Source organism: Lolium rigidum, chromosome 4, assembly GCF_022539505.1.
Source record: "Lolium rigidum isolate FL_2022 chromosome 4, APGP_CSIRO_Lrig_0.1, whole genome shotgun sequence".
Lineage (NCBI taxonomy): Eukaryota > Viridiplantae > Streptophyta > Magnoliopsida > Poales > Poaceae > Lolium > Lolium rigidum.
Genome location: NC_061511.1, coordinates 34,025,392 through 34,038,348, shown reverse-complemented (window position 1 = coordinate 34,038,348; position 12,957 = coordinate 34,025,392). Strand labels below are relative to the sequence as shown.

Genomic DNA, 12,957 nt, shown 5'->3' with positions numbered 1-12,957 from the left:
GGAGATAGGAGTTGGGGCAGATGTTGTGGGGCTGAAGCCCGTACGTGTCAAGGACGGAGAGGAAGAACTCCGAGCAAGGGAGTGATAATCTGCGCTCGACCCACGCCTTTGTCATAACGCGTTCATCCGTGTCGGGCTTGGGAACGTCGGAGTCGCGTGTAAAGCTCCAATGCTCGGAGATCATGCCTTCGTTTTGAAGCTCCCGGAGCTCCGCGTCAGTTGTCTCGCAGGGCCACCATTGGCCTCGCACTCCTTCACGGCTCCGGGCCTTGGAAGCTTTCTTGTTTTCCACCTCTTGTACCTTGGCTGCCATTCTAGCTTGGCCTTGTAGCTCCTCTTCGAGCTCCTGGGCTGTTGGGATCCGGCCTAGTAAAGTACTGGAAGAGGCGGAGAACGGTTGAGCAAGCCTAACGTCGGAAACATATGGTGGTAGGTACGCAAATGGGATCCGGGCAAATTGGTTCCACGACACTGGGATCCGGGCTACTCGGAGAACTACCAGTGCAGTGAGGAGAACCGTGAGGCATGCTTCCGGATGCACCCATGCGAGCTAAGTTGAGTAACCGGAAAATCTATACTACAACTACTTCTTCTTCTACAAGGCCGGCGCACGTACCGTTAATGGCGCGGTGGCTCGACGGAGCTCCGGTGAAGACGAGGTCGCCGGACTTGCAGGGAATCGCCTCGCGTGACCACGAATCGGCGGCGGGAAGGATTTCCCGTTCAACCAAAGGGATCTTGGCGCGAGGAGAGGCTTGGGCCGGCGGCGCGTGAAGCTCACCGTGGCAAAGTTCGCCGGAGATGAGATCTGTTGGGCGGCGCGGCGCGAGGAGGAAGACGATGTGGGTAAGAAGGTGAAAGAATGAGAAGTTACCGCAGGCGAGGGTTATATATAGACCCCGCGCGGAGATTCGTGTTTCGGATCTAGTGGTGGAAACTTAACAGTCACGCCGTTGGATGATCGACACGTGTCTTAGGTCAAAAACGGTAAACTGACGTGGAGGTAACTTAACTGTGCGCTCCCGAAATTTCCGGCTAGAAGATCGCATCTCCGAAAATTTAGCGCGGGAAAAAAGGAAGTTGTGCGCAGGAAAAGTGGGATTTCCGTTACATTACCAAACCAGAAGAAAGGAAGATTTCCGAATGGGAGATACCGGAAACAAGTAAAGGTTTTGAAGCTCTTCGAGATTCTCTTCAGATCCGAGCTGAACGAAGTCGGAGGAATGATGAATCTCGGAGAACTTCGGGGGCTACTGTTGTGGGTATACTTTATGGGTATATCAACGGCATGGCCTAGATCCGGCAAGCCCAGGTGGCCCATAGTTGGTGGTGAGGCATGTGGCCCATCGAGGCGGCCTGATTGCTTGTAGATCCTGAAGGATGAAGTCCAGCCCAGGAACAAGAAGCCGGATCTCTACCGACCTACGAAGGAGGCCGGATCCGTGACGGCCCATGAAGTATCCGGATCCAGCACGTACTTGGAGGAAGGTGGATCCTTGACGTACACGGAAAGACATTGTACTGTAGTTAGGCAACTTGTATTCCGGCTAGGACTCTCCGTGTAAACCCTAGATCCGTGCGCCTTTATAAGCCGGATCCTGGGAGCCCTAGAGGGACAACCACAACTCATTGTAACAACGCGAAAGCGCCCAGATAATTCCAGACAAGCAGCAGTAGGCCCTGTCTTCGTGCAGGTGTTCCGAAGCTGGGTAAATCGCGTACCACCGTCCCGTGTGCACTCTGCCCTATGGCCCCTACTTCTTCTCCCCCTCGTGAGGATCCCTCCTCCGAGGTACCGTCGATTAGGCAACGACAACATCTTCCATGAGATTCGTGATGCCATGATCTCCCGGACCACCATACCCTATGCGCCTTACATCCAGCTCCTCATCAACAACACTGCGGGCGTGCGTGGTGAAGACTTGAGCGGGTACTCCTATTTGAAGCACTCTGTCAAGAAGGCCTACAAGCTTAAGCCTGTCTCTTCTGTTGTACCTCCACCTGACTCCTTCATGGGTGATGCTCGTTCTAGTGGTTTTGCTCCTGCTCGCCATTCTGACCTCCCTGCTATGAAGAAACAAGTGAACAGGCTCAGTTGGTTTCAGCGTTACATCCTTTGCATGAACATTGAGATCCATAAGGAGAACTATGCGGCCAGCCGGGAGCGTTCTGAGATTAAGCATACTCAGGCGGTTATTCTGCACAAGCTCGGTGGTGAGCAAGGACCCCCTCCTCAGCCTCCAGTTCACCCAGGTTACAGTGGGTGGCATTCTGCACAGGTTCCGTGGAGTGATCTTGATGGTTGCATTCAAAGGTCCAGCCTCACTCGCCGCTCTCCGGATTCCCCTGACACTGATGAAGAAGAAGAAGAAGAGGCGCAAGATTCCGATGATGATGATGCCTCCGAGTGATCCCCATGGGGCGAGTAGCATCGCGCTTGTCCCCTTTTTGGCGTCTCGATGCCAAAGGGGGAGAAGCGTTCTATTAGGAACTCTCTCGGGGATTTGCATGGTTTGGGCACAAGCATATGCGTTTATCATTCCTTTATTGCTTGTGTTCCCTCTTATTTGAACTATTTGCTTTGGTTGTGTTCCGTTTAAAACTATGTGCTATGTGGTGTGAGACATTGTTATGGTTTTCGGATTTCTGTATGTTGAGATCAAGACTATTATATCACGTGTGATGCTATATATCCGTATCATATATCTACACATGGGTATGACTTCTAGCATCCTATCTCAACTTCTTATATGTATATGTCTCTTGTTAGAGCCCATGATGGATACCTCTAGTGTTGAGGCACCTCAATCCTATGTGTTGTGTATTTGTATTCAAATGCAAATTACTTATATGCACACATGTAGGGGGAGTGCCTCTATGTTTTTTGCCATCATGCTTGCCTCTATAGTAATTCTCTTGCAAATCCGTATATTGTCATCAAACACCAAAAAGGGGGAGACTGAAAGAACATCTCTCACATTATGTTTTGTGTGTTTGATGTCAATGTATGTGATACACTAATGGTTGTTTAAGTGGTACAGGGATTACATAGATACATTTGTATGTGTGTTGGATGTGGTCAGTGCTGTCAAAAAGCATCAGCAGAAAACTCACCAGGCCGGATAATCCGGGCCGGATATTTCCAAAATATCCGGCCCCCAGAATTTCGGCTAAGGACTTGAGGAATTGCAGCTCAGTATAGGGGCCGGACATTTGCCCGGATATTGTCCCGGTTTTGTCCCAGGGCCGGATTATCCGGGCCGGATATTTCAAGAATATCCGGCCCCCTCGAAAATGGCTAAGGACTTGAAGAATTGCCTCTCTGGATAGGGGCCGGACATTTGCCCGGACATTGTCATGGTTTTGTACCTGGTGGCCGGATTATCCGGGGGGGCGGATTATCCGGCCCTTACTTAGGGCGGATTATCCGGCCCCCCGAAATGCACAACGGCTGGATTTTGGGGAGGGGTATTTATACCCCTCTTCTTCTTCCTTACCCCTTTGCTCAATCATTGCACAAGAAATCTGCCAAGCTTCACCTCCATTAGAGCCACCTCAAGAAACACAAGATTTGCAAGATCTCCTTCCTCCCCCAACCAAATCTCTTGATCTTTGGAGATTCGAAGGAGAAGCCACCGATCTACATCCTCACCGAAGCGTTTTTCATTTCCCCCTCATTTTTTTGAGGGATCTCATGCTAGTGTTCCTATTTGGTTCCCTAGTTGATTTGTTGTTAATGTGTTGTTGTTAATTGTTGTATTGTTACAGATTTGGGAGCCTCCAATTCAGTTGTGGATGTGTGCCCCAAGAACCTTGTAAAGGCCCGGTTTCCGCCTCGAGGAAATCCCTTAGTGGAAGTGGGCTAGGCCTTCGTGGTGTTGCTCACAGGAGATCTGAGTGAAGCCTTCGTGGCTGTTGGTTTGGCTTGCGTAGAAACCACACTCCTCCAAACGTAGACGTACCTTCTTGCAAAGGAAGGGAACTACGGGAATCATCTCCGTGTCATCGCGTGCTCCACTCTCGGTTACCTCTATCCCATTCTATCTCCTATATTGTGTAGCTATATCTTGCTTAGTTGATATCCTTGTCATATAGGTAAATTCACTTAGTTGCATATCTAGAGAATTTACCTTTGTGTCAAGCCTAAGTTGAAAAAGAACTAAAAATTGATTAGCACCTATTCACCCCCCCTCTAGGTGCGGCATACGATCCTTTCAGAACTCACACAAGATGAAACCCCGGAGAGAACCCAAACCGATGCACCTAATGAAATGGCTAAGAACACCACTAAGATGCCCAAGTCCTTCTCTCCCAAATTCCAACAAAGCTACAAAAGCTATTGGGGGAATAAGGGAGGAAGAACAAAATAGGAGGAGGAACACCAAATTACTCCAAGATCTTGATCTAGCAAGATCCCCTCACTAGGAGGGGGATTCACTTGGTGGAGCACTATATCTAGATCTTCTCTCTCCTTTCCCCCCAAAAGATGCAGGAAATAGTTGGGGGATCAAGAGGAGGATCAAGCTCTTCAAGGTCAACAATGGAAGAGGGAGAGTAGATGGGAAGAACTCGCTTGGACGGAGGTGGGAGAGAGGTATATATTGGGGGCCTAGAAATATAGCTATTGGGGCAAAAAATGATCGGATTCGCGACCCAAATCGGTACTGCCACTTGTTTAAGCGGTACTACCGTTTGCGTCAAAACTGTGCAGAAAACAGGCAGAAAACGACATAAGCGGTACTCCCTCTTGTGAAAGTTGTACTTCCTCTCGAACCAGTACTACCGATAGGTACCGGCCCAATACCGGTCGTAATCCAGGGGCTCACAGAGTCCAAGACGGTACTAGACCGGTACTGGACCGGTACGACCACCTTTTTTTCTTTTTCCCTCTAAACCGCGATACGGAAACGGCAATAACTCGAGCTAGGAAACTCTGATTGAGGTGAAACCAATTTTGCCGAAAATAGGATGACAAGAGCTAACTCCACACATGCTGAAATCATGCAAATGAGTGGATGATGATTTTCCTATAAATATAGAGGTGTAACCTCTCAATATGGTAAACCGGGAAAATCATCAACTCGAACATGCAACATGCGATGCATCCGGAATCCGTTTCTAATGTTCTAGAGCTTGTCATGATAATGAACACAAGCTCGAAAACATCTCATGGATAAGAACCAAGAACAACCAAGAAACACGATGCAATGCATGTAAGGTTTGAGCTCTCTCCGATGATGCGACCAACTATCCTACCGAGCACAAACCTTGATCTTGTGCGTTCCACTCGAGCCGGCAAGCTCCGTCTTCACCCTCTTCATCATTGTACATGCCACCATCTTCTTCCAACATACACGCCACCGTCTTCATCCATCTTCTACGCACGTCACCGTCTCCATCTCTTCTACACCATCTTCGCCCCCTTCATATTCTACACCGTCTTCAACACCGTCTTCATCCGTCCTCTACATCGAACTCGATCTTCTTCATTGCAACCTTGAGACCAACATATGGCAATGGACACGACCTAAGATAGATTCTCAATACAACCATTAGTCCATAGGGATTGTCATCAATTACCAAAACCACACATGAGGGCTCCATGTCCTTTCACACCGGCCAACCCTCTCTAGGCACATGGGTGAGAGGTACGTAGCCGTGGGCTATCCTACTAGAGGCACCGCCTCACGCGGGTTGCTTGGTGAGGATGGTTGTGTGTGCGTGCGTGTGCCCCTCCTCTAGAGGTTATCAAATGAAAGGTACCCGGGATGGCCGATGGGAGTTACCTGGGGTTGATAGGGATGCACTTATAGTGTCAAGTGGGATCCCATCTAAAATCCACTTATAGTGTATTTTGCTTTTTTTAGTGTAAATTTTAACACTGAAATTTGCCTAGAAAAAAATACATTTGAAAATGTAATTACGGCGACATCCTAACTTGACATCTTGGATGCAAATTATTTTTTAACAAGGGTAGGCTGTCAAGCACAATATGGATGCAGAATTGACACTGACCTGGGGAGTTATGTTTTGGCACATGGTTGAAATACATGTTAGACACATTTTAAAATGTTAAAAAATTGAAACAAAAATTTCGCACGTACATCTTCATGCACTACGCGTTCACAAAGTCGTTTCATGAAAAATCGACATGTCATGTGGCATGTGTAAAAAGACAAAATTCGGTGCTGAAACAAAGACTTATCATAAGTTAAATTTTCTCTTTTTCGCTTAGACTACAAAAAATATCATTTTTTCGTGAAACTTGACGAATACACATATATTATGGAGATGTACATGTAAATTTTTTTATTAAAATTTTTTAACACTTGGAAATATATTTTTATGATAGAGGGATCATACGCACCCGTGAGCCGAATTGAGTTTCTGCACTGACCTGGTGAACTCATACCAGCCCACCAGCAGCAGCAGCAAATCGAGCTGTCTCAGATATTTGTATGGCACAATGTCAACGATGCATGCACCTCCACGGCATCTTTGGGAGCGACTGCGACCATATATATTTTAGATTGCCTCGAGATTGTTTTCGCTAGCGTAATCCCGCACGTGTAGTTTGACCGACTGGCACAATTTAGTTCAGTACTAACCATATCAGATATGCTCTGCTACTCGTTGACTCCGTCGTCATTGTCTCTCTCCTCCTCGTTCATTCATCATCAACTCGAACCAGCAGATCGAGCGGCTCATATATTTGATGCATGCACCAGCACGACATGCATGACTAGGTACGTGCTGCGAGTGCGACCATACATATTTTATGCTTCCCTCAAATTATTTTGTTCTAATCCCGCACGTGTGGTTGGACCGGCTAGCACAAGTGAAACATTAGAAATTCGTTCAGCACCAATCATGTCGGAATATTTCTTGGCGAGATCGAACACCGGCCGCCCATTTCCGTATTCTATTCACTTCTTGCTGTGTGCCCCTCTTTTCCTTCCAGCATGGACATGGCCACTAGCTGCGTAGGACGAGTGTCACTTGGCGTGGAGGCGGCGGCGGCAGCTCTCCGGCGGGTGTCTCCTCAGATGCTGCTGCTCGCCGTCAGCGCGATCCTCGCGTGCTGGTGCGCCGGGCGCGCGCTGGAGTGGGCGTGGTGGAGGCCGCGGCGGCTGGGCGCGGCCCTGAGGTCGCAGGGACTCCGTGGCACGGCGTACCGCCCGCTGGCCGGCGACGAGCCCCTCAACGCGCGGCTCAACCGCGAGGCCAGGTCCCGGGCCCTGCCGCTGCGCTGCCACGACATCGCGCCGCGGGCGATGCCGCTGCTCCATCAGCTCATCAGGGACAACGGTGCGTGCTCTGCTCTGCTTGTGCTTGGCTCACTCCTCTGTATCGGAAATCATTTGCTACCTCTCCCCAAAATAACCAAAACACGCCGCTCTGCTTGTGCTTAGCTCACTAGTCACTCCCCTGTTTCGAAAATTTGCTTACGGACACCACTATTTTACGGCGTTTGTTGCGTTTGTTAAAATATACTGCCCGATTATATCTTTGCCATGAACACACTATCCGATTATACCTTTGCCATGAAGGGACGGGGCCAGCGGGGGACAGTCTCCCTCCCTATGATTAATATTTTTCACAAACATCCCTTTAAAATTTGCAGATTTGGCTCCTAAATTTGGCAAATTATAGCTATTACCCCTCCAACTTATGTGATGTATATTTAGCCCCCTTTGTTTTGTAATCTTGGCTCCGTCTCTATTGCCGAGTGTACCATTACAATTCCGCGACACATTTATCGGAATACACTATCGAGGCTAAAAACGAAAAGTTTTGCACCTTGTCTTCAAAACCAGTCAAAGCATGGTCATCTCTCATCCCAAGCTAAAGACGGATCTAAGGGTGGTGAAGCTGTATTGGCGGCGGGAGAGGTTTTTAACACCACCGGAGCTCGTGTATCTAGCTGAGCGGCGGCTCGATTCACGACAAAGAAGAGGCGGGAAAGGTACGGAATGGTGGCGGGACGAAGGCAGGAAAACAGAAGAAGCCTCTACCCCCGAACTTGGTCGGGCGGAGGGGACGATGGGACGCAAGGTGGAGCGTTTCGAAGTTTCACCACACGTAGTTGGTTGCTCCTGCACGTGTAAAGTGAGTTTTGGGTCTCCTCATGAGTCCCAACTTGGAGGAAGCCAGATATGTTTCTCCTTCCAAAAGTATTTGGAAGTTGATGGTCACTTTGTCCGTTTTCTAAAACTAGGGGTGAAAATAGAGCGGAAAATTTCTGACTTTTCCATGGAAATACATAAATGGAACTGGAAAATATGAAAACAGAAAGGGAATTTTGCGAAATAGAAACCAAAATAGAATTATTTTGACAGAAACAAAAACAAAAGCAAAAAACAGAACAATCGTGGTCCGAGCAGCAAAAGTGTAAACATAATTTATGTTTCCTTCTAAGACGGAATTTTTGTTTTAGGGTTTGATGTGCATGACCTATTCCAACTATCATAATATGTGACCTTGTCAATCCCATCCCAAAGCAGACCAAGTAATCCCTTAGTTACTTCGAGGAAGCTTTCATGGTTGGACCATTTCCATATTGTCGAGTATATTGAGCATCAATAGTAGGGTTAGGGGTAAGATTTGTCGGTTTCTTGTTTTGCTTGATTTTTTTTTTCACGATTCAAGTGGTATCTTGGTTTCGACAAACATCTGCTTTTCGCTCCGTCTCCGTACTGTATTTTGTGTGCATCTTCTTTCAACGGCTGTTTTCGTATTTATTTACTGGTTTTTTATTTGTTTTTACTACCACAAAAAATATGAAGATAATTGTGCCACCTAGTTTTGTCTGTTTCCGCTCCGTTTTCGTCCCTAGCTAGAATTGTGATTTTAACGATTTTCTTTTTAGGAGTTCCACATCCCCTTTTTCTTCTGTCGTAGCTTAGCCTCTAAATGGAGTTTCCAGGAACTAGATATTTTTTATACTACGAAGTACTACATCTGAAATACAGCCCATGTTTCCCAAGCTGAGATGTGGCCGACTTCATCAACTACACCATGGGATGGCGCCGGAGATCTTCCGCACGGCGAAGATCACAAGTTCCAATCCAAACCATCAGTGGCGACGGCAGCCTGGCCTTCCTCTCTCTTGGCTATTCCACGGAGGTGATGTGCGCTCAGCGGCGGCTCAGGGTGGCCGGTGCCCGGCGGCCTGGGAAGCCATCCGAATTGATCCCGGGACGGCGCGGCCGCGTCCTCCCCCTTAATTAGAGCGGTTCCCTCGGCCGCGTCGGAATCTATTCTGCCGCACTGCTAGTGCGCACCCTATCCATTTATGGGAATCTTTCATACAGACAAATGCGGTATCTTTTGGCACTCCCAGTCTCCCATAGTCCCATTCCTGCCTATGTCCTACTGTTTTGAATCAAGGAGTTGAAGATTATTTCCATGTTTCCTAGTATGTTAATTTGGGGACCGATGCGAAGTTTTGCCACAAGTTTCTATGTTCTGAATCTTGAGCGTTACTGCCAGTACAAAATTGATTCCTTGGCTGGAGCTTTTTTATCTTTTGGTAAAATTATTCCCAAAATGTTGCACTTATTCATACTTCAATGAATATCATTTCATTTCTTTAATTTTCACCTGTTAGTTCTGCTTCAGCTCACTATTCCGAGGAAAGAATGCACCCAGATACCATTATATTCACTCTTCTGTATGTTGGTTTCATTGGTACACAGTAAAATACAGGGGTAGGCTATTTACGGAACGAGATCCTCTGACGTAGAGCTAAATACTGCAGAGGGACGTCGATCGTGCTGGTCCGCTCGTTGCGCATCTGACGGCATCAGCTCGAACCGCTGGAAACACAGCGAAACAGTCAGCTCCGCGAAGGAAAAGGGCGCCCCCATAGAAAACTGATACCTGTATCAATTCATACATCGTATAATTGTTAGAATCACATACTCCGCTTTAGCTGTTTGAGCATTTTGCCGCTAAATGAAATCATGTATAATTGTCCACTATAGCCTCATTTAGCTCCGATTTAGCCATGCTATAGCTGTTTTGGAAGGCTTCTGCTATTTGCCAGAGCGGGCTATTTAAAACATTCGATCACATGATTTACAGGTGAGATGTTCATCAGCTGGTTTGGGCCTGTGCCTAGGGTAACCATCACTAAGCCTGACCTGGTGCACAAAGTTCTGTCCAACAAATTCGGACATTTTGAGAAGTTCATGTTTAGCCATGTTTTGAAGATGCTGCACAACGGTGTGAGTAGCCAGGAGGGTGAAAAATGGGCCAAACATCGTAGGATCATCAGCCCTGCTTTCCATCTAGAGAAGCTGAAGGTGACATTAATTTCCATCATTAACATGGCAATGATTAATTATTAGCTAAGTATTTAACTGTTGTTTCAATCTGTGAAAATGGCAAGTTTTGGCTTCAACTTTCAGCGCATGTTGCCTGCTTTTGCCGCATGTTGCACCGAGTTGGTTGATGGATGGGAAAGTATGGCCACCAGAGATGATGAGACAATTGAGGTGGATGTTTGGTCTGAGATGCAGAGACTGGCAGGGGATGTTATCTCCCGTGCCGCGTTTGGCAGCAGCTACCTTGAAGGAAGGAAGATTTTCGAGCTTCAGGGGGAGCAGGCTAAGCTCACCGTGCTTGTCCTGAATAAGATATACTTCCCTGGTTACCTGTGAGTTTTAGTTTGTTATTCTTCTTCCGCGTTTGAGCAGTTACTGACGCTCAGAAAATTGTTCTATTATTCTACAATACAGTTACTATTGGATTTCTTGTGCATACAGATCCTTGCCTAATAGAACAAACCGAAGGAGGAAGCAGATCGCTGCCGAGGTTGAGAGGATCCTGAAAGGCCTCATTGCGAAAAGAGAGGAGGACCTGAGAACTGGCCAAGGTACAAGCGATGATCTTCTAGGCCTGCTGCTGGAGTCGAACATGGCTCACCGCAGAGGGGGCGGCGGCGGCCTCATGACGGATGAGGTGATCGGAGAGTGCAAGCTGTTCTACTTTGCTGGCACGGAGACCACATCCGCTCTGCTCACTTGGACTATGGTCTTGCTGTGCATGCACCCGGAGTGGCAGCACCGCGCGAGGGAGGAGGTCCTGCAGGTCTTGGGCAGCAGCAGCACCCCAGATTATGACTCTTTAAATCGCCTGAGAACCGTAAGTCCTTGGTAATTTCTTCATTGGTAAGTCATCCGGTCGTTGTACTGAAACAGATTGCATTTGCAGGTGAGCATGGTTTTGCACGAGGTGCTTCGGCTCTACCCACCAATAACTGCGATCCACCGCCGGACGTACAAGCCGATGGAGGTCGACGGGATTAGGTACCCGGCTGGCGTGATGCTGACTATACCTGTGTTGTGCATCCACCATGACAAAGACGTCTGGGGGGCAGACGTGCACGAGTTCAGGCCAGAGAGGTTTGCCGATGGAATCTCCAAGGCGACAGCTTCCGGGTCCGGGAACACGCCGGCACCCTTCTTCCCGTTTGGTGGGGGCCCCCGGGTCTGCATCGGACAGAACTTTGCACTGCTCGAGGCTAAGATGGGGCTCGCCATGATCCTTCGACGTTTCTCCTTGGAGCTCTCACCAACCTACAAACACGCACCATTACCCATTGGCATGTTGCAGCCACAGCACGGCGCACAAATCAAGCTCAGGAGGCTTCATTGATTTGCTTATGCACATAATATACTTGCTGTACCTTGTATCAGATAATATTAGACTCTAGTATGTACTACTATATGTTGTATACCATTCCAGATGGGTTGATTTTCATATAAGATGTATTCCTATATAAGGTGTGTTTTGATAAATGTAATCCCGTCAAAGATTAGCTTTGGCCATCCATTTTTTGCATGGGGTAACCTTTTTATCATCCGCTTTGTTTGCTCCCTCCTTTTTATGTTCGGTGGGTTCACAAATTCCTTCGATGCCGTAGTAAAATCTAGTTGCCTTTCTTCCTCATCTCTACTTAGACAATCATTGTAATCCATGTATTTTTTTTGTTTGAATATCCAGTTTGATGAACTCTTCATCCTACGTATTCTTCTAAGAAATTTCATATGACCACCTAAGTAGCGTTGATTATGCCTCTACTTTGAGTTTTCTTTTTTTATCAGGAAGGAAAACTGTGCATATAGCCTATATAGCCCCAATGAAGGATAAAATGTTGGGCTGTTAGTCTACAGCAAGCCACATTGTGCAAGACCAAAAGGTACTTCCTGTTAGATTATATGTTTCGGTTAAGCCAGACTTGTAACGCAAGCTAGGGTTTTAGGCTTAGTCGGTTGGCTCTACTATTTATATCCCTTGTACCCCAAACAGTTTTGTATCAATTGTGAGACATAATACAATCTTACATGGTATCGGACTAATCGATCCCGACCTCATGGGGCCGCCGCCCTAAGCCGCCGCCGCCGTCCGGTTACTTCGACCAGCAAGCCAAGGCCGCCGCCGCCGCCGAGGCCTCGGCCTCTTCTACCCCTCCCACGGCTACTCCTCTCTCCTACACGGACACCATAGCCGATGTCACCCCCTTCATACCTATTACTTTAGATCTTGCCCAACACAACTACTACCATTGGCGCCACCTCTTTGAGGTTCACCTCGGCGCCGCAACCTCCCGTCATCACATCGCCGCCGACGCCGCCCCTCGTCCTGACGACGCTCGCTGGATCACGGATGATCTCGCCATCATCCAATGGATCTACACACGCGTGTCCACGGAGATTTTCAATCTCGTTTTCCGTGAGGCCGCCACCGCCGCCGCCCTCTGGGCGTCCCTGCGCCAGCCTCTTCCAGACAACGCCGACGCCCGGATCAACAACCTCCACTCCGCGATCCGCAACACCCCTCGGGGGACTCCTCGCTCATCGTCTACCGTCGGCGCATCCGGACGATGGCGGATGAGCTCCGCGAACTAGGCGATCCTATGCCTCGATCGCCGGCTTATCAACATCCTTCTCC

At 48.2% G+C, this 12,957-nt stretch overlaps 1 protein-coding gene across 2 annotated transcripts; it reads left to right on the top strand.

Annotated features, from left to right (window-relative positions):
* Positions 1-8,943: 8,943 nt before the first annotated feature.
* Positions 8,944-11,868, top strand: LOC124708585 (cytochrome P450 72A397-like). 2 transcript variants are annotated; one of them, XM_047240264.1, is made up of 5 exons: positions 8,944-9,323; positions 10,087-10,307; positions 10,413-10,660; positions 10,770-11,148; positions 11,218-11,868. In XM_047240264.1, the coding sequence occupies exons 1-5, from the start codon at positions 9,296-9,298 to the stop codon at positions 11,659-11,661; spliced, it is 1,320 nt and encodes a 439-aa protein (XP_047096220.1). In that variant the 5' UTR covers positions 8,944-9,295; the 3' UTR covers positions 11,662-11,868. The 2 variants fall into 2 exon arrangements, with proteins under 2 accessions (XP_047096220.1, XP_047096221.1); XM_047240265.1 differs by lacking the exon at positions 8,944-9,323 and having other exon boundaries at positions 10,196-10,307; positions 10,394-10,660.
* The last annotated feature ends 1,089 nt before the right edge of the window (positions 11,869-12,957 follow it).